Source organism: Scyliorhinus torazame, chromosome 5 (assembly GCF_047496885.1).
Source record: "Scyliorhinus torazame isolate Kashiwa2021f chromosome 5, sScyTor2.1, whole genome shotgun sequence".
Taxonomy (NCBI): Eukaryota; Metazoa; Chordata; class Chondrichthyes; order Carcharhiniformes; family Scyliorhinidae; genus Scyliorhinus; species Scyliorhinus torazame.
This window is the reverse complement of record NC_092711.1, coordinates 194350761-194372629: the sequence shown is the minus strand read 5'-3', so window position 1 is coordinate 194372629 and position 21869 is coordinate 194350761. Positions and strand designations below refer to the sequence as shown.

Here is a 21869-nt window from a genome sequence, read left to right as displayed (position 1 = left end):
ATCCATGGTCGATTTTTCCCCTTTCTACCGTCTTTCTTTTTTGTCGGTATGAACCTTTTCTGAACACTGTGAAAGATCGCTCGGAAGGTTCTCCACTGTTCCTCAACTGCTTCAACATGAAGTCTTTGCTCCCAGTCTACCTTAGCTAGTTCTTCTCTCATCCCATTGTAATCGCCTTTGTTTAAGCACAAAACACTAGTGTTTGATTTTACCTTGTCATCCTCCAACTGTATTTTAAATTCCACCATATTGTGGTCGCTCCTTCCAAGAGGATCCCGAACTATGAGATCATTAATCAATCCTGCCTCATTACACAGGACCAGATCTAGGACCGCTTGTTCCCTTGTAGGTTCCATTACATACTGTTCCAGGAAATTATCCCGGGCACATTCTATAAACTCCTCCTCAAGGCTGCCTTTACCAACCTGGTTAAACCAATCGATATGCAGATTAAAATCTCCCATGATAACCGCTGTACCATTTCTACATGCATCCGTTATTTCTTTGCTTATTGCCTGCCCTACCATCCTGTTACTATTTGGTGGCCTATAGACTACTCCTATCAGTGACCTTTTCGCCTTACTATTCCTGATTTCCACCCAAATTGATTCAACCCTGTCCTCCATAACACCAATATCATCCCTTACTATTGCCCGGATGCCATCCTTAAACAACAAAGCTACACCACCTTTACCGTCCATTCTATCCTTTCGTATAGTCTGATACCCTTGGATATTTAACTCCCAGTCGTGACCATCTTTTAACCATGTTTCAGTAATGGCCACAAAATCATAGCCATTCACGATGATTTGCACCATCAACTCATTTACCTTATTTCGTATACTACGAGCATTCAGGTAAAGTACACTTATGCTGTTTTTTATGTCTTTGTTATGAATCCTAACACCTTGATCAGTAACTTTTCACAATTTATTTTTCCTCTTACCCTTTCTCCTAATTTTCCTTGTCTTTGAACCCATATCTCTACATAATAACCTGTCACGTTACCTGATGCCTTGATCTCCATGAACCATTATACTGTCCATAGCTTTACACTTCCCTTCCCCCCAACTTGCTAGTTTAAAGTCCTTGTGACCAACCTATTTATCCTATTTGCTAGAACACTGGTCCCAGAATGGTTCAGGTGAAGACCGTCCCAACGGTACAGGTCCCTCCTGCCCCAGTACTGATGCCAATGCCCCATGAAATGGAATCCCTCTTTCCCACACCACTCCTTTAGCCACGTGTCAACTTCTCTAATTTTCTCAACCCTATGCCAATTGGCACGTGGCTCGGGTAGTAATCCAGAGATTATAACCCTGGAGGACCTGCTCTTTAATTTAGTCCCTAGTGTTTGATAATCCCCAAACAGGTCCTCTTTCCTAGTCTTACCTTAGTCCCAACGTGGACCACAACAACTGGATCCTCCCCCTTTCTCTCCAAGATCCTTTCAAGCCGATCAGAGATGTCCCTCACCCTGGCACCGGGCAGGCAACATACCATGCGGGACTCTCGATCTGGCTTACAAAGGATACCATCAATCCCCCTAATTATAGAATCCCCTACAACTACCACTTGTCTTTTTGCTCCCCCCTCTTGAATGGCTTCCTGTACCACGGTGCAGTGGTCAGTCAACGCATCCTCCCTACAGCCCTCTTCCTCATCCACACAGGGAGCTAGTACCTCATACCTGTTGGACAAGGTCAAGGGCTGAGGCTCCTCAACTCCTAAACTCAGGATCCCCCTAACTGCCTCCCTTGCAGTCACAACACTCTGTCCCTGACCACTGTCCGAATTAACAGAACTTATTCTACCGGATGTGACTGCCTCCTGAAACAAAGTGTCCAGGTAATGTTCCCCCTACCTGATGTGCCGCAGTGTGTGCAGCTCGGTCTGCAGCTCATCAATTCTGAGCCGAAATTCCTCGAGCAGCCAACACTTGCTGCAGATGTGGTCACTGACGGTCTCAATGGGATCCACCAGTTCCATCATCATACAGCAACAGCACATTACCTGTCCAGCCATATTCAACTAGTTAATTAATTTAAATATATATTTTTTAATTTTATTTATATAACCTCAAGGATAAACCCGAACACCAACAAAAACACAGCCCTCTCTCGCCACTCACCCGAACTCAGTCACTCACCAAAACTCAGATGCACTCTGTTCCAATCAGCACTCCGTGTCTAAAGGCACTCCTGCCACACCTTTTGTGCACTCACCTCTCCCAGCACTGTCCCGGCTCTCTCTGCTCCCACGCTGTTTTCGCTGACCCGGCTCTCTCCTCCCGCGCTTTTTAAATCTCCCGGCTCTCTCCTCCGGCGCTGTTTTCGCTGTCCCGGCTCTCTCTGCTCCCGCGCTGTTTTCGCTGTCCCGGCTCTCTCCTCCCGCGCTTTAAAAATCTCCCGGCTCTCTTCTCCGGCGCTGTTTTCGCTGTCCCGGCTCTCTCTTCTCCCGTGCTGTTTTCGCTGTCCCGGCTCTCTCCTCCCGCGCTTTTTAAATCTCCCGGCTCTCTCCTCCGGCGCTGTTTTCGCTGTCCCGGCTCTCTCTGCTCCCGCGCTGTTTTCACTGTCCCGGCTCTCTCCTCCCGCGCTTTTTAAATCTCCCGGCTCTCTCCTCCGGCGCTGTTTTCGCTGTCCTGGCTCTCTCTGCTCCCACGCTGTTTTTGCTGTCTCGGCTCTCTCCTCCCGCGATTTTAAAATCTCCCGGCTCTCTCCTCCGGCGCTGTTTTCACTGTCCCGGCTCTCTCTGCTCCCGCGCTGTTTTCGCTGTCCCGGCTCTCTCCTCCCGCCCTTTTTAAATCTCCCGGCTCTCTCCTCCTGCGCTGTTTTCGCTGTCCCGGCTCTCTCTGCTCCCGTGCTGTTTTCGCTGTCCTGGCTCTCTCCTCCCGCGCTTTTTAAATCTCCCGGCTCTCTCCTCCGGCGCTGTTTTCGCTGTCCCGGCTCTCTCTGCTCCCGCGCTGTTTTCACTGTCCCGGCTCTCTCCTCCCGCGCTTTTTAAATCTCCCGGCTCTCTCCTCCGGCGCTGTTTTCGCTGTCCTGGCTCTCTCTGCTCCCACGCTGTTTTCGCTGTCTCGGCTCTCTCCTCCCGCGATTTTAAAATCTCCCGGCTCTCTCCTCCGGCGCTGTTTTCACTGTCCCGGCTCTCTCTGCTCCCGCGCTGTTTTCGCTGTGTATCGTTCTATTCGCTGTATCCTTCCATTCCCACCCTATTCATATATTTGTCTAGATGCCCCTGAAATGCTGCTATCATACCTGCACCTAGCAGCGTGTTCCATATATTTACCATCCTCTGTGTAAAAAACTTGCCTTGCTCATCAGTTCTAAACTTTTCCCCACACACTTTAAACCTATGTCCCCTAGTACTTGACTCTCCTACCCTAGGAAAGAGCATCTGACTATCCACTCTATCCATGCCACTTGTAATCTTGTAGACCTCCTATCAGGTCACCTCTCAACCTCCATCCTTTCAGTGACAACAGACCGAGTTTATCTAACCTGTCCTTGTGGCTAATGCCCTCCATGCCAGGCAACATCCTTGTAAACTACTTCTGTACCCTCTCCAAAGCATCCACATCCTTCTGCTGTAGTGTCCTTAAGACAAAGATAGATAGGTTCTTGGTCAATAAGGGGATCACGGGTTAAAGGGCGGAGGCAGAAAAATGAAGATGCGAAAAATATCAGCCATGATTGAATGGCAGAGCAGACCCGAGGGGCCGAGTGGCCTAATTCTGCACCAAGACCCTGTACAGCTGCAGTAAGACATCTTTGCTCCTGTACTCAGTCCTCTTGCAATGAAGGCCAACATACCAAGAAGAACTAGTTGTTCTTCTTGCACGTTTGCTTTCAGTGGCTGGAATGTAGGTCACTTTGTACTTCAACATTTATTAACCTATCTCCATTTAAATAACACTCTGCCATCCTGTTTCACTATCTGAGTGTTTTGAGTGTGGGTGGGGTTTGGAGTGGGGGTAGGGTTTCGATTGGAGGCAGAGATTGGAGTGGGGGCCGGGCTTTTATTGGAGGCGAGATTTGGCATAGGGGCAGGGTTTGGCATGGGGGCGGGATTTGTAGTGGGGTGGGGTCTGGTGTGGGGGTGGGGTTTGGTGTGGAGGCAGGGTTTGGAGTGGGGGGTGGGTTTGGAGTGGGGGTGGGATTTGTAGTTGGGGTGGGGTTTGGTGTGGAGGCGGGGTTTGGCATGGAGGCAGGGTTTGGAGTGGGGGTGGGGTTTGGAGTGGGGGTGGGGTTTGGTGTGGGGGTGGGGTTTGGAGTGGGGGTGGGGTTTAGAGTGAGGGATGGGGTTTGGAGTGGGGGTGGTTTGGCGTGGGGGGCAGTGTTTGGAGTGGGGGTGGGGTTTGGAGTGGGAGTGGGGTTTGGTGTGGGGGTGGGGTTTGGTGTGGAGGCTGGGTTTGAGTGGGGGGTGGGTTTGGAGTGGGGGTGGGATTTGTAATGGGGGTGGGGTTTGGTGTGGGGGCGGGGTTTGGCATGGAGGCAGGGTTTGGAGTGGGGGTGGGGTTTGTTGTGTGGGTGGGGTTTGTTGTGTGGGTGGGGTTTGGAGTGGGGGCGGCGTTTGTTGTGGGGGCAAGGGGCGGGGTTTGGTGTGGGAGGTCGGCGTTTGGTTTGCAGTTGTGGTTTGGGGTGGAGGCGGCCATGTGGGGGATTCATGCATGGAGTTTTAGGAATGATGGTAACAGATATTATGACAAATGTTGAATGAGTTTGGAGATGAAAGGAAAGTTGGAGATTACTTGTACAGGGTTCACGGCTTGGTTCTTTGAGGAGAGGCGGAATGATGGGAGAACTGGAACAGAAAGAAACAATGCCTCAAAAGAGGGAACCATTAACAGTACCAGCGGACGTGGAAATGCTTGCCCTCTCCATCTCTGTCTCATTCAGTGAGGTGCCTATGGCAGAGTTACAGTCTAATTTTGATTCTTGCAGGTTTGCAGTTTTTGGCCTGGGTTCACGAGCATACCCACATTTCTGTGCTTTTGCTCGTGCCATTGACACAAGACTAGAAGAACTCGGAGCAGAAAGAATTCTACCAATGGGGGAAGGAGACGAGCTGTGCGGGCAAGAGGATCTCTTCCGCATCTGGTCCAAGAGCATTTTCAAGGTCTGAGACAATGACTGACAAACCTGTTTATTTGACAGTCTATTCTGTCTGTCTGTCTCTCTGTCTATCTGTCTGTCACATCTCATGTTCCCTGTATTCCTGTGAATATTCTTTTGTTACGACACCCTGGGCGAGTGCGTGGTCAATTCCAGCCTCACAGATCCCGGAGTCCCAACCAAAGTGAATTAACCACTAATTTGTATATTGTTCTTAGATCTTTGATCCCTGACTGCTTCAATGACTTACAGGCACCAAATTTGTAGGTAAAACACAAAATAAATGTATTTACAACAAGAGAGTTCAACATGTAATGGCCATAATAGAACAACAGTCTGCTAATCTAACTACTCCCATAACACCATCCCACTCTCCACACACGGACACACAAGACAGACACACAGCAGGGAAGGGAAGGATCAAAATAATGGAGATTAAATGGGACGAGAGACGAGAATCTTCGCTGCGGAGGTTGCGGTCTTTGTCTGCAGTGATCTTCTTAGAATGCGGGGTGTTGCAAACCATTGGATTATTTGGATCGTCTAGTATCTGCCTTCAATCAGAACTCTCAGGCTGTAAGTACTCTTCTAGTACTCTTCGGGAGGGTTTAAACTAATTTGGCAGGGGAATGGGAACCGGATTTGTAGTCCAGCAACTTAGGTAGCAGATGTTCAGGACGCCAAAGCATGTAGTGAGGCAGTGGGGAAGGTAACACTGACAAAGGAGAGTACTTGCAGGCATGGAGATGGGTTGAAGTGTGTATACTTCAACGCAAGAAGCATCAGGAATAAGGTGGGTGAACTTAAGGCATGGATTAGTACTTGGGACTACGATGTGGTGGCCATCACAGAAACTTGGATAGAAGAGGGGCAGAAATGGTTGTTGGACGTTCCTGGTTATAGATGTTTCAATAAGATTAGGGAGAGTGGTAAAAGAGGTGGGGGGGGGGGGTTGCATTGTTAATTAGAGATAGTATAACAGCTGCAGAGAGGCAGTTTGAGGAGGATCTGCCTACTGAGGTAGTATGGGTTGAAGTCAGAAATAGGAAAGGAGCAGTCACCTTGTTGAGAGTTGTCTATAGGCCCCCCAATAGCAGCAGAGATGTGGAGGAACAGATTGGGAAACAGATTTTGCAAAGGTGTAGAAGTCAAAGGGTAATAGTCATGGCTGACTTCAACTTCCCAAATATTGAGTGGAAACACTTTCGATCAAATAGTTTGGATGGGGTGGTGTTTGTGCAGTGTGCCTAGGAAACTTTTCTAACACAGTATGTAGATTGTCCAACCAGAGGGGAGGCCATATTGGATTTGGTACTTGGTAATGAACCAGGGCAAGCGATAGATTTGTTAGTGGGGGAGCATTTTGGAGATAGTGACCACAATTCTGTGACTTTCACTTTAGTAATGGAGAGGGATAGGTGTGCGCAACAGGGCAAGGTTTACAATTGGGGGAAGGGTAAATACGATGCTGTCAGACAAGAACTGAAGTCAGAAGTTGGGAACATAGGCTGTCACGGAAGGACACAATTGAAATGTGGAACTTGTTCAAGGAACAGATACTACATGTCCTTGGTATGTATGTCACTGTCAGGCAGGGAAGATTAGGTCGAGTGAGGGAACCATGGTTGACAAGAGAGGTTGAATGTCTTGTTAAGAGGAAGAAGGATACTTATGTAAGGCTGAGGAAACAAGGTTCAGACAGGGTGCTGGAGGGATACAAGATAGCCAGGAGGGAACTGAAGAAAGTGATTGGAAGAGCTAAGAGAGGGCATGAAAAATCTTAGGTGGGTAGGATCAAGGAAAACCCAAAGGCCTTTTACACATATGTGAGAAATATGAGAATGACTAGAGCGAGGGTAGGTCCCATCAAGGACAGTAGCGGGAGATTGTATATTGAGTCTGAAGAGATAGGAGAGGTCTTGAACGAGTACTTTTCTTCAGTATTTCCGAATGAGAGCGGCCATATTGTTGGAGAGGACAGTGTGAAACAGACTGGTAAGCTCGAGGAGATACTTGTTCGGAAGGAAGATGTGTTTTGCATTTTGAAAAACTTGAGGATAGACAAGTCCCCCGGGCCTGATGAGATATCCAAGGATTCTATGGGAAGCAAGAGATGAAATTGCAGAGCCGTTGGCAATGATCTTTTCATCCTGTCAACAGGGGTGGTACCAGGGGATTGGAGAGTGGCGAATGTCATGCCTCTGTTCAAAAAAGGGAAGAGGGATAACCCTGGGAATTACAGGCCAGTTAGTCTTACTTCGGTGGTAGGCAAAATAATGGAAAGGGTACTGAGGGATAGGATTTCTGAGCATCGGGAAAGACACTGCTTGATTAGGGATAGTCAGCAGGGATTTGTGAGGGGTAGGTCTTGCCTCACAAGTCTTATTGAATTCTTTGAGGAGGTGACCAAGCACGTGGATGAAGGTAAAGCAGTGGATGTAGTATACATGAATTTTGGTCAGGCATTTGATAAGGTTCCCCATGGTAGGCTTATCAGAAATAAGGAGGCATGTGATAGTGGGAAATTTGGCCAGTTGGATAATGAACAGAGTTGGATAATGGTGAATGGCAAATATTCAGCCTGGAGCCCAGTAACTAGTGGCGTACTGCAGGGATCAGTTCTGAGTCCTCTGCTGTTTGTGATTTTCATTAATGACTTGGATGAGGAAGTTGAAGGGTGGGTCAGTAAATTTGCAGACGATATGAAGATTGGTGGAGTTGTGGATAGTGAGGAGGGCTGTTGTCGGCTGCAAAGAGACATAGATAGGATGCAGAGCTGGGCTGAGAAGTGGCAGATGGAGTTTAACCCTGAAAAGTGTGAGGTTGTCCATTTTGGAAGGACAAATATGAATGCGGAATACAGGGTTAACGGTAGGGTTCTTGGCAATGTGGAGGAGCAGAGAGATCTTGGGGTCTATGTTCATAGATCTTTGAAAGTTGCCACTCAAGTGGATAGAGCTGTGCAGAAGGCCTATGGTATGCTAGCATTCATCAGCAGAGGGATTGAATTTAAGAGCCGTGAGGTGATGATGCAGCTGTACAAAACCTTGGTAAGGCCACATTTGGAGTACTGTGTGCAGTTCTGGTCGCCTCATTTTAGGAAGGATATGGAAGCTTTGGAAAAGATGCAAAGGAGATTTACCAGGATGTTGCCTGAAATGGAGAGTAGGTATTACGAGGAAAGGTTGAGGGTGCTAGGCCTTTTCTCATTAGGACAGAGAAGGATGAGGGGCGACTTGATAGAGGTTTATAAGATGATCAGGGGAATAGATAGAGTAGACAGTCAGAGACTCGGGTGGAACAAACCATTACAAGGGGACATAAATTTAAGGTGAAGGGTGGAAGATATAGGGGGGATGTCAGATGTAATTCTTTACCCAGAGAGTAGTAAGGACATGGAATGCACTGCCTGTGGAAGTAGTTGAGTCGGAAACATTAGGGACCTTCAAGCGGCTATTGGATAGGTAACATGGATTATGGTAGATTGATTTGTTCTTAATCTAGGACAAAAGTTTGGCACAACATTGTGGGCCCAAGGGCCTGTTCATTGCTGTATTTTCTATGTTCTATGTAAGGCTTTCTCAGGGAAGTTACAGAGAAGATTCCCCTTTGGTCTGTACAATTCTAACTTACACCCAGCAGATGGATTACCTGAATCCATCTCAACATGAGAGTTTTAAATGGATTTTCAAATGGCCACTCTGCCTTTCAACTGCCTTTGTGCAGGATTTCTGGCTGTTGTGTGGAGAGTGAGACAAGGGCATGGTCAACAGGACCTTTTAGGATTATCAGGAGAGATCAGGATTTTCCCAGCCTTTCAAACAGAGGATTAAACTTCTACAGGCCTACCTACTGCTTGCAGTCTTTCAATCAGAAATTACCTTCACTGGCCTGGCTGGTCAGTGTTTTAAAATCACCAGCCTTTGCTGATGTTGTTCCTGCTGCTGTCCAGATTGCAGCAGAAACTGAAAGCCAAGATGGAACCTGTCTTCTTCTCCAGAAACCTTCCAGAAACTTCTGAGGGGCTCCTCCAATCACAATCGAGAATCGAACAAAATCAAGAATTCCAGAAGAGCCGATTGGCTGCTGGTCAAGTCCATCAAAATGGCATCACAGGGCCCTGCTGCACAGTACACAGCATGGAGGGACTGTTTAGCACAGGGCTAAATCGCTGACTTTGAAAGCAGACCAAGGCAGGCCAGCAGCATGGTTCGTTTCCTGTAACAGCCTCCCCGAACAGGTGCCGGAATGTGGCGACTAGGGGCGTTTCACAGCAACTTCATTTGAAGCCCACTTGTGGCAATAAGCGATTTTCATTTCATTTCATGGAGGGATTGGATTGGAGTTGTTTATTGTCATGTGTACCGAGGTACAGTGAAAAGTATTTTTCTGCGAGCAGCTCAACAGATCATTAAATACATGAGAAGGAAAGGGAATAAAAGAAAATACATAATAGGGCAACACAACATATACAATGTAACTACATAAGCACTGGCATCGGATGAAGCATACAGGGTGTAGTGTTAATGAGGTCAATCCATAAGAGGGTCATTTAGGAGTCTGGTGACAGTGGGGAAGAAGCTGTTTTTGAGTCTGTTCGTGCGTGTTCTCAGACTTCTGTATCTCCTGCCCGATGGAAGAAGTTGGAAGAGTGAGTAAGCCGGGTGGGAGGGATCTTTGATTATGCTGCCCGCTTTCCCCAGGCAGCGGGAGGTGTAGATGGAGTCAATGGATGGGAGGCAGGTTTGTGTGATGGACTGGGCGGTGTTCACGACTCTCTGAAGTTTCTTGCGGTCCTGGGCCGAGCAGTTGCCATACCAGGCTGTGATGCAGCCCGATAGGATGCTTTCGATGGTGCATCTGTAAAAGTTGGTAAGGGTCAATGTGAATATGCCGAATTTCCTTAGTTTCCTGAGGAAGTGTAGGTGCTGTTGTGCTTTCTTGGTGGTAGCGTCGACGTCGGTGGACCAGGACAGATTTTTGGAGATGTGCATACCTAGGAATTTGAAACTTATAACCATCTCTCTACCTCGGCCCCGTTGCTGCTGACAGGGGTATGGACAGTACTTTGCTTCCTGAAATCAATGACCAGCTCTTTAGTTTTGCTGGCATTGAGGGAGAGATTGTTGTCGCTACACCACTCCACTAGGTTCTCTATCTCCCACCTGTATTCGGACTCATCGTTATTCGAGATTTGGCCCACATCGTATCGTCAGCAAACTTGTAGATGGAGTTGGGACCAGGTTTTGCCACGCAGTCGCGTGTGTACAGGGAGTAGAGTCAGTATGCAGCCTTGCGGGGCCCCGGTCTTGAGGACTATTGTGGAGGAGGTGTTGTTGTTCATTCTTACTGATTGTGGTCTGTTGGTCAGAAAATCGAGGATCCAGTTGCAGAGTGGGGAGCCAAGTCCTAGGTTTTGGAGCTTAGATATGAGCTTGGCTGGGATTATGGTATTGAAGGCAGAGCTGTAGTCAATAAATAGGAGTCTGATGAAGGAGCCCTTGTTTTCGAGATGCTCTTGGGATGAGTGTAGAGCCAGGGAAATGGCATCTGATGTGGACCGGTTGCAGCGGTATGCGAATTGCAGTGGATCAAGGCGTTCTGGGAGTATGGAGGTGATGCGCTTCATGATCAACCTCTCGAAGCACTTCATTACGACTGAAGTCAGGGCCACTGGACGGTAGTCATTGAGGCACGTTGCCTGGTTCTTCTTTGGTACCGGTATGATGGTGGTCTTCTTGAAGTAGGTGGGGACCTCGGAGTGGAGTAGGGGCAGGTGAAAGATGTCAACGAATACCTCTGCCAGCTAAAACATTTTTAAACATTTTTAAATTTTAATTAATTGACGCAATGTCAGTTAGAGGGGCGCAGTGCTCTGACTGTGAGATGTGGCAGGTCCGGGAGGCTTCCAGCGTCCCGGATGGCTTCATCTGCAGAAGGTGCACCCAACTGGAGCTCCTCACAGACCGCATGGTTCGGTTGGAGCAGCAATTGGATGCACTTAGGAGCACGCAGGTGGCGGAAAGCGTCATAGATCGCAGTTATGTAAATGTGGTCACACCCAAGGTGCAGGCAGAGAAATGGGTGACCACCAGAAAGGGCAGGCAGTCAGTGCAGGAATCCCCTGTGGTTGTCCCCCTCTCGAACAGGTATACCCCTTTGGATACTGTCGGGGGGGGTTGCCTATCAGGGGAAAACAGCAGCAGCCAGAGCAGTGGCACCACGACTGGCTCTGATGTTCAGAAGGGAGGGTCAAAGCGCAGAAGAGCAATAGTAATAGGGGACTCTATAGTCAGGGGCACAGATAGGCGCTTCTGTGGACGTGAAAGAGACTCCAGGATGGTATGTTGCCTCCCTGGTGCCAGGGTCCAGGATGTCTCCGAACGGGTAGAGGGCATCCTGAAGCGGGAGGGCAAACAGGTAGAGGTCGTTGTACATATTGGTACTAACGACATAGGCAGGAAGGGGCATGAGGTCCTGCAGCAGGAGTTCAGGGAGCTAGGCAGAAAGTTAAAAGACATGACCTCTAGGGTTGTAATCTCGGGATTACTCCCTGTTTCCATTGCCAGTGAGGCTAGAAATAGGAAGATAGAGCAGCTAAACACGTGGCTAAACATGTGGTGTAGGAGGGAGGGTTTCCGTTATCTGGACCACCGGGAGCTCTTCAGGGGCAGGTGTGGCCTATATAAGAAGGACGGGTTGCATATAAACCGGAGAGGCATAAATATCCTGGCCGCGAGGTTTGCTGGTGTCACACGGGAGGGTTTAATCTAGTATGGCAGGGGGGTGGGCACGGGAGCAATAGGTCAGAAGGTGAGAGCATTGAGGGAGAACTAGGGAATAGGGACAGTGTGGCTCTGAGGCAGAGCAGACAGGGAGAAGTTGCTGAACACAGCGGGTCTGGTGGCCTGAAGTGCATATGTTTTAATGCAAGAAGTATTACGGGTAAGGCAGATGAACTTAGAGCTTGGATTAGTACTTGGAACTATGATGTTGTTGCCATTACAGAGACCTGTTTGAGGGAAGGGCAGGATTGGCAGCTAAACGTTCCAGGATTTAGATGTTTCAGGCGGGATAGAAGGGGATGTAAAAGGGGAGACGGAGTTGCGCTACTGGTTCGGGAGAATATCACAGCTGTACTGCGGGAGGACACCTCAGAGGGCAGTGAGGCTATATGGGTAGAGATCAGGAATAAGAAGGGTGCAGTCACAATGTTGGGGGTTTACTACAGGCCTCCCAACAGCCAACGGGTGATAGAGGAGCAGATAGGTAGACAGATTTTGGAAAAGAGTAAAAACAACAGGGTTGTGGTGATGGGAGACTTCAACTTCCCCAATATTGACTGGGACTCACTTAGTGCCAGGGGCTTGGACGGGGCGGAGTTTGTAAGGAGAATCCAGGAGGGCTTCTTAAAACAATATGTAGACAGTCCAACTAGGGAAGGGGTGGTACTGGACCTGGTATTGGGGAATGAGCCCGGCCGGGTGGTAGATGTTTCAGGAGGGGAGCATTTCGGTAACAGTGACCACAATTCAGTAAGTTTTAAAGTACTGGTGGACAAGGATAAGAGTGGTCCTAGGATGAATGTGCTAAATTGGGGGAAGGCTAATTATAACAATATTAGGCGGGAACTGAAGAACATAGATTGGGGGCGGATGTTTGAGGGCAAATCAACATCTGACATGTGGGAGGCTTTCAAGTGTCAGTTGAAAGGAATTCAGAACCGGCATGTTCCTGTGAGGAAGAAGGATAAATACGGCAATTTTCGGGAACCTTAGATAACGAGAGATATTGTAGGCCTCGTCAAAAAGAAAAAGGAGGCATTTGTCAGGGCTAAAAGGCTGGGAACAGACGAAGCCTGCGTGGAATATAAGGAAAGTATGAAGGAACTTAAGCAAGGAGTCAGGAGGGCTAGAAGGGGTCACGAAAAGTCATTGGCAAATAGGGTTAAGGAAAATCCCAAGGCTTTTTACACGTACATAAAAAGCAAGAGGGTAGCCAGGGAAAGGGTTGGCCCACTGAAGGATAGGCAAGGGAATCTATGTGTGGAGCCAGAGGAAATGGGCGAGGTACCAAACGAATACTTTGCATCAGTATTCACCAAAGAGAAGAAATTGGTAGATGTTGAGTCTGGAGAAGGGTGTGTAGATAGCCTGGGTCACATTGAGATCCAAAAAGACGAGGTGTTGGGTGTCTTAAAAAATATTAAGGTAGATAAGTCCCCAGGGCCTGATGGGATCTACCCCAGAATACTGAAGGAGGCTGGAGAGGAAATTGCTGAGGCCTTGACAGAAATCTTTGGATCCTCACTGTCTTCAGGGGATGTCCCAGAGGACTGAAGAATAGCCAATGTTGTTCCTCTGTTTAAGAAGGGTAGCTAGGATAATCCAGGGATCTACAGGCCGGTGAGCCTTACTTCAGTGGTAGGGAAATTACTGGAGAGAATTCTTCGAGACAGGATCTACTCCCATTTGGAAAGAAATGGACGTATTAGTGAGAGGCAGCATGGTTTTGTGAAGGGGAGGTCGTGTCTCACTAACTTGATAGAGTTTTTCGAGGAGGTCACTAAGATGATTGATGCAGGTAGGGCAGTGGATGTTGTCTATATGGACTTCAGTAAGGCCTTTGACAAGGTCCCTCATGGTAGACTAGTACAAAAGGTGAAGTCACACGGGATCAGGGGTGAGCTGGCAAGGTGGATACAGAACTGGCTAGGTCATAGAAGGCAGAGAGAAGCAATGGAAGGATGCTTTTCTAATTGGAGGGCTGTGACCAGTGGTGTTCCACAGGGATCAGTGCTGGGACCTTTGCTGTTTGTAGTATATATAAATGATTTGGAGGAAAATGTAACTGGTCTGATTAGTAAGTTTGCAGATGACACAAAGGTTGATGGAATTACGGATAGCGATGAGGACTGTCAGAGGATACAGCAGAATTTAGATTGTTTGGAGACTTGGGCGGAGAGATGGCAGATGGAGTTTAATCCGGACAAATGTGAGGTAATGCATTTTCGAAGGTCTAATGCAGGTAGGGAATATACAGTGAATGGTAGAACCCTCAAGAGTATTGAAAGTCAAAGAGATCTAGGAGTACAGGTCCACAGGTCATTGAAAGGGGCAACACAGGTGGAGAAGGTAGTCAAGAAGGCATACGGCATGCTTGCCTTCATTGGCCGGGGCATTGAATATAAGAATTGGCAAGTCATGTTACAGCTGTATAGAACCTTAGTTAGGCCACACTTGGAGTATAGTGTTCAATTCTGGTCGCCACACTACCAGAAGGATGTGGAGGCTTTAGAGAGGGTGCAGAAGAGATTTACCAGAATGTTGCCTGGTATGGAGGGCATTAGCTATAAGGAGCGGTTAAATAAACTCGGTTTGTTCTCACTGGAACGAAGGAGGTTGAGGGGAGACCTGATAGAGGTCTACAAAGGTATGAGGGGCATAGACAGAGTGGATAGTCAGAGGCTTTTCCCCAGGGTAGAGGGGTCAATTACTAGGGGGCATAGGTTTAAGGTGAGAGGGGCAAAGTTTAGAGTAGATGTACGAGGCAAGTTTTTTACGCAGAGGGTAGTGGGTGCCTGGAACTCGCTACCGGAGGAGGTGGTGGAAGCAGGGACGATAGTGACATTTACGGGGCATCTTTACAAATACATGAATCGGATGGGAATAGAGGGATACGGACCAAGGAAGTGAAGAAGATTGTAGTTTAGTCGGGCAGCATGGCCGGCACGGGCTTGGAGGGCCGAAGGGCCTGTTCCTGTGCTGTACATTTCTTTGTTCTTTGTTCTTGTTCTTTGGTCCGCTCAGGCTCTGAGTGCACGACCAGGGATCCCGTCCGGGCCCGTCGCCTTCCGAGGGTTCACTTTCAGGAAGGCCAATCTGACTTTGGAAGCTGTGATGGTGGGTATGGGTGAATTATGGGCTGCTGGGGCACTCGCCAGCGGATTGTTGGTTACCTGCTCGAACCGAGCATAGAATGCATTGAGTTCATCGGAGAGGGGTGCGCTGCTGCCAGAGATACTGTTCTACTTCGCTTTGTAGCCCGTTATGTTGTTTAGTCCTTGCCACAACTGCCGAGAGTCTGTCTGTGACTAGCTTGGTTTGATATTCTCCCTTGGCATCTCGGATAGCTTTGCGGAGGTCGTACCTGGATTTCTTGTATAGGTCAGGATCGTCTGTCTTGAACGCCAAAGATCTGTCCTTCAGTAGGGAGTCAATCTCGCGATTAAGCCATGGTTTCTGGTTGGGGAACGTACGTAATGCTTTCTTTGGCACACAGCCGTCCACACATTTGCTGATGAAGTCTGTGACGGTGGTGGGACACTTATTTAAGTTGGTCACTGATTTCTTAAATATGGACCAGTCCACTGTCTCTAAGCAGTCACATAAGAGCTCTTAATCACATAAGAGATTATGAATGTCAAATGATTGGAGTAACAGAACAATAACTGATCTTTAAGGAAAGGATACAGATTACATTCCAAAAAGAGGAAAAGGCAGGGGAATGAACGTCAGCGCTCTTGGAATAACATGAGAGATAGTGATCAAACACACCTTCTCCCCCACAACCCTGCACATTCTTCCTATTCAGATAATAATCCAACTACCTCCAGAAAATGTTGATTCACCTGCTTTCACCACACTCTGACAGTGCATCCCGGATCCTAACCACTCGCTGTGCGAATCTGCCTCCGCCACACTCTGACAGTGCATCCTAACCACTCGCTGTGTGAATCTGCCTCCGCCACACTCTGACAGTGCATCCCGGATCCTAACCACTCGCTGTGTGAATCTGCCTCCACCACACTCTGACAGTGCATCCTAACCACTCGCTGTGTGAATCTGCCTCCACCACACTCTGTCAGTGCATCCTCACCACTCGCTGTGTGAATCTGCCTCCGCCACACTCTGACAGTGCATCCCGGATCCTAACCACTCGCTGTGTGAATCTGCCTCCACCACACTCTGACAGTGCATCCCAGATCCTAACCACTCGCTGTGTGAATCTGCCTCCACCACACTCTGACAGTGCATCCTAACCACTCGCTGTGTGAATCTGCCTCCGCCACACTCTGACAGTGCATCCTAACCACTCGCTCGGCGAATCTGCCTCCACCACACTCTGACAGTGCATCCCGGATCCTAACCACTCGCTGTGTGAATCTGCCTCCACCACACTCTTGACAGTGCACCCGGATCCTCACCACTCGCTGTGTGAATCTGCCTCCACCTTAACTCTGACAGTGCATCCCGGATCCTCACCACTTGCTGTGTGAATCTGCCTCCACCTTAACTCTGACAGTGCATCCCGGATCCTAACCATACACTGTGTGAATCTGCCTCCACCACACTCTGACAGTGCATCCCGGATCCTAACCATACACTGTGTGAATCTGCCTCCAACACACGCTGACAGTGCATCCCGGATCCTAACCACTGATTGTGTGAATCTGCTTCCACCACACTCTGACAGTGCCACCCGGATCCTAACCACTCGCTGTGTGAATCTGCCTCCACCACATTCTGACAGTGCATCCCGATCCCTAACCACACGCTGTGTGAATCTGCCTCCACCACACTCTGTCAGTGCATCCCGGATCCTAACCACTCGCTGTGTGAATCTGCCTCCACCTTAACTCTGACAGTGCCTCCCGGATCCTAACCACTCGCTGTGTGAATCTGCCTCCACCACACTCTTACAGTGCACCCGGATCCTAACCACTCGCTGTGTGAATCTGCCTCCACCACACTCTGACAGTGCATCCCGGATCCTAACCACACACTGTTTGAAAATGCCTCCACCACACTCTGACAGTGCATCCCGGATCCTAACCACTCGCTGTGTGAATCTGCCTCCTCCACACTCTGACAGTGCACCCGGATCCTAACCACTCGCTGTGTGAATCTGCCTCCTCCACACTCTGACAGTGCACCCGGATCCTAACCACTCGCTGTGTGAATCTGCCTCCTCCACACTCTGACAGCGCATCCCGGATCCTAACCACTCGTTGTGTGAATCTGCCTCCACCACATTCTGACAGTGCATCCCGAACCCTAACCACACGCTGTGAAAATCTGCCTCCGCCACACTCTGACAGTGCATCCTGGATCCTAACCACTCGCTGTGTGAATCTGCTTCCACCACACTCTGACAGTGCATCCTAACCACTCGCTGTGTGAATCTGCCTCCACCACACTCTGTCAGTGCATCCTAACCACTCGCTGTGTGAATCTGCCTCCGCCACACTCTGACAGTGCATCCTGGATCCTAACCACTCGCTGTGTGAATCTGCCTCCACCACACTCTGACAGTGCATCCTAACCACTCGCTGTGTGAATCTGCCTCCGCCACACTCTGACAGTGCATCCCGGATCCTAACCACTCGCTGTGTGAATCTGCCTCCACCACACTCTGACAGTGCATCCCGGATCCTAACCACTCGCTGTGTGAATCTACCTCCACCACACTCTGACAGTGCATCCCGGATCCTAACCACTCGCTGTGTGAATCTGCCTCCACCTTAACTCTGACAGTGCCTCCCGGATCCTCACCACTCGCTGTGTGAATCTACCTCCATCACACTCTTGACAGTGCATCCCGGATCCTAACCACTCGCTGTGTAAATCTACCTCCACCACACTCTGACAGTGCCTCCCGGATCCTAACCACTCGCTGTGTGAATCTGCTTCCACCTTAACTCTGACAGTGCCTCCCGGATCCTAACCACTCGCTGTGTGAATCTGCCTCCACCTTAACTCTGACAGTGCATCCTGGATCCTAACCACTCGCTGTGTGAATCTGCTTCCACCTTAACTCTGACAGTGCCACCCGGATCCTAACCACTCGCTGTGTGAATCTGCCTCCACCACACTCTGACAGTGCATCCTGGATCCTAACCACTCGCTGTGTGAATCTGCCTCCTGCTTAACTCTGACAATGCATCCCGGATTCTAACCACTCGCTGTGTGAATCTGCCTCCACCACACTCTGACAGTGCATCCTGGATCCTAACCACTCGCTGTTTGAATCTGCCTCCACCACACTCTGACAGTGCATCCCGGATCCTAACCACTCGCTGTGTGAATCTGCTTCCACCACACTCTGACAGTGCATCCTAACCACTCGCTGTGTGAATCTGCCTCCACCACACTCTGTCAGTGCATCCTAACCACTCGCTGTGTGAATCTGCCTCCTCCACACTCTGACAGTGCATCCTGGATCCTAACCACTCGCTGTGTGAATCTGCCTCCTCCACACTCTGACAGTGCACCCGGATCCTAACCATACACTGTGTGAATCTGCCTCCACCACACTCTTGACAAATTCCAAATTTCATTACCCGTCAGTCTGGCCTCAATAAAAGTCGAGATGTATTTGCAGGTACAGCATTAGTTATTTTATTTGACTTGCAAGTCTTTCTCAATTCACAGCAAGTACAAAGCACATCTTGCTTCGTACACCTCTGGAATCAAGTGAGTCTGTAGGACAAAGAGATCTCTACTATTAACACAAATGGCATCAAGTTTCACATACACGATTCCCATAGGTCATCCTATACCCCTCCTGACCTAGCCATACACTCTAGTTGGCTCACTTCCAATCCCTTCCTCTGGCCCCTATTACCCAGCATCCTTTTCCCCTCCGTAGCTGGACACACCTCTTCCTTGCTTTGCCATGCGGTCTGAAATCCTTTGTCTGTGAACATACCAGGATGAGACTGGCCTATCTCTACATTACAGTAACTAATATCTCTAAAGTAACTATTTTATATCACATTCGTCATTCCCTCCTTTTATCATTCCATGAAAACCGAACTATCCAAACCATAGCTACGGTCCCTCATCTAAAAGGATCCGTCGCTGCATTTCCAATTCCTGGCGTAGCCCCCCCTCATCTGCTGCACCCTCCTGGATTTTGCCACCATCTCCCTCTGACCTCTTTGCTTCCATCTCCCTCTGGCCCCTTGGTCTCTGTCTCCCTCTGGCCTCTCTGTCTCCATCTCCCTCTGACCTCTTTGTCTCCATCTCCCTCTGGCGTCTCTGTCTCCATCTACATCTCGCCTATCTGTCTCTATCAACCTCTGGTCTCTCTGTATCCATCTCCCTCTGGCCTCTTTGTCCCTATATACCACTGGCCTCTCTGTCTCCATTTCCTTCTGGCCTCTTTGCATCCACCTCCCTCAGGCCTCTCTGACTCCATCTATCTCTGGCCTCCCTGGCTCTATCTACCCCTGGCCTCTCTGTCTCCATCTATCTCTGGCCTCCTGTCTCCATCTCACTCTGGCCTCTCTGTCTCCATCTTCCTCTGGCCTCTCTGTCTCCATCTTCCTCTGGCCTCTCTGCCTCCTTCTCCCTCTGGCCTCTTTGGCTCCATCTCCCTCTGGCCTCTTGTCTCCATCTCCCTCTGGCCTCTCTGTCTCCATCTTCCTTTAGCCCATTTCTCCATCTCCCTCTAGCCTCTTTTTCTCCATCATCGTCTGGCCTCTCTGTCTCCATCTCCCTCTGGGCTCTCTGTCTCCATCTCCTTCTGGCCTCTTTGCTTCCACCTCCCTCTGGCCTCTCTGGCTCCATCTACCTCTGGCCTCTCTCTCTCTATCTACTTCTGGCCTCTCTGTCTCCATCTCCCTCTGGCCTCTCTGTCTCCATCTCCCACTGGCCAATCTGTCACCATCTCCCTCTGGCCTCTCTGTCTCCATCTACCTCTGGCATCTCTCTCTCTCTCAAGCTCTCGCCTCTCTGACTCCATTTGCCTCTGGCCTCTGTCTCCATCTCCCTCTGGCCTCTCTGAATCTTCCTCTGGCCTCTGTTTGAATCTCCCTCTGGCCTCTCCATCTCCTTTTCCCTCTGGCCTATCCGTCTCCATCTCCCTCTGGCCTCTTTGTTTCCATCTCCCTCTGGCCTCTCTGTCTCCATCTACCTCTGGCCTCTCTGTCTCTATTTAGATCTCGCCTCTCTGCCTCCATCTACATCTGGCCTCTGTCTCCATCTCCCTCTGTCCTCTCTGTCTCCATCTCCCTCTGGCCTCTCTGTCTCCTCCTTCTGGCCTCTTTGTCTCTTTCTCCCTCTGGCCTCTTTGTCTCCATCTTCCTCTGGCCCCTGTGACTCCATCTCCCTCTGGCCTCTTTTTCTCCATCTCCCTCTGGCCTCACTGTCTCCATCTACCTCTGGCTTCTCTGTCTCCATCTCACTCTGGTCTCTTTGTCTCCATCTCCCCCTGGCCTCTCTGTCTCCATCTACGTTTCGCATATCTAGCTGTAACTACCTCTGGCCTCTCTGTCTCCATCTCCCTCTGTCCTCTCTGTCTCCATCTCCCTCTGGCCTCTGTCTCTATATACCACTGGCCTCTCTGTCTCCATCTCCTTCTGGCCTCTCTGTCTCCATCTCCCACTGGACACTCTGTCTCCATCTACGTTTCGCATATCTAGCTGTAACTACCTCTGGCCTCTCTGTCTCCATCTACCTCTGGCCTCTCTCTCTCTATCTACTTCTGGCCTCTCTGTCTCCATCTCCCTCTGGCCTCTCTGTCTCCATCTCCCACTGGACACTCTGTCACCATTTCCCTCTGGCCTCTCTGTCTCCATCTACCTCTGGCATCTCTCTCTCTCTCAAGCTCTCGCCTCTCTGACTCCATTTACCTCTGGCCTCTCTGTCTCTATTTAGATCTCGCCTCTGCCTCCATCTACATCTGGCCTCTGTCTCCATCTCCCTCTGTCCTCTCTGTCTCCATCTCCCTCCGGCCTCTCTGTCTCCTCCTTCTGGCCTCTTTGTCTCTTTCTCCCTCTGGCCTCTTTGACTCCATCTCCCTCTGGCCTCTCTGTCTCCATCTCCCACTGGCCATTCTGTCTCCATCTCTCTCTGGCCTCTTTGTCTCCCTTTCCCGAAAACCTCTCTTGTCTCCATCTCACTCTGGGCTCTTTTACTCCATCTCCCTCTGACGTCTCTGCCTCCATCTACTCTGGCCTCTCTGTCTCTAGATACCACTGACCTCTCTGTCTCCATTTCATTCTGGCCTCTTTGCCTCCACCTCCCGCTGGCCTCCCACTCACCATCGCCCGCTGGCCTCTCTGTCTCCATCTTCCTCTGGCCGCTTAGACACCATCTCCCTCTGGCCTCTTTGTCTCCATCTCCCTCTGTCCTCTTTGCCTCCATTTTCCTCTGGCCTCGTTGTTTCCATCTCCCTCTGGCCTCTTTGTCTCTGTCTCACTCTGGCGTCCCTGTCTCAATCTCCCTCTGGACTCTTTGTCACCAACTCCCTCTTGCCTCACTTTCTCCACCTACCTCTGGCCTCTCTCTCTCTATCTACCTCTGTCGTCTCTGTCGCCATCTCCCTCTGGCCTCTCTGTCTCCATCTCCCTCTGGCCTCTCTGTCTCCATCTACCTCTGGCCAATCTGTCTCTATTTAGATCGCGCCTCTCTCTCTCCATCTACATAAGGCCTCTGTCTCCATCTCCCTCTGGCCTCTCTGTCTGAATCTCCCTCTGGCCTCTCTGTCTGAATCTCCCTCTGGCCTCTCTGTCTCCTTCTCCCTCTGGCCTCTTTGTCTCCATCGTCCTCTGGCCCCTGTGTCTCCATCTCCCTCTGGCCTCTTTTTATCAATCTCCCTCTGGCCTCACTGTCTCCATCTACCTCTGGCCACTCTATCTCTATCTACCTCTGGCCTGCCTGCCTCCATCTACCTCTGGCCTCTCTGTCTGTATATACCCCTGGCCTCTCTGTCTCCATCTATCTCTGGCCTCTCTGTCTCCATCTCACT

At 49.7% G+C, this 21869-nt stretch overlaps 1 protein-coding gene across 1 annotated transcript in view; it reads left to right on the top strand.

Annotated features, from left to right (window-relative positions):
- LOC140420857 (nitric oxide synthase 1-like) overlaps positions 1 to 21869 on the top strand; it is a 514337-nt gene that overhangs the window by 336892 nt on the left and 155576 nt on the right. Inside the window, exon 16 of the mRNA XM_072504947.1 lies at positions 4944 to 5118. Within this exon, the coding sequence (XP_072361048.1) occupies positions 4944 to 5118 (175 nt within the window). The remainder of the gene's footprint in view (positions 1 to 4943; positions 5119 to 21869) is intronic.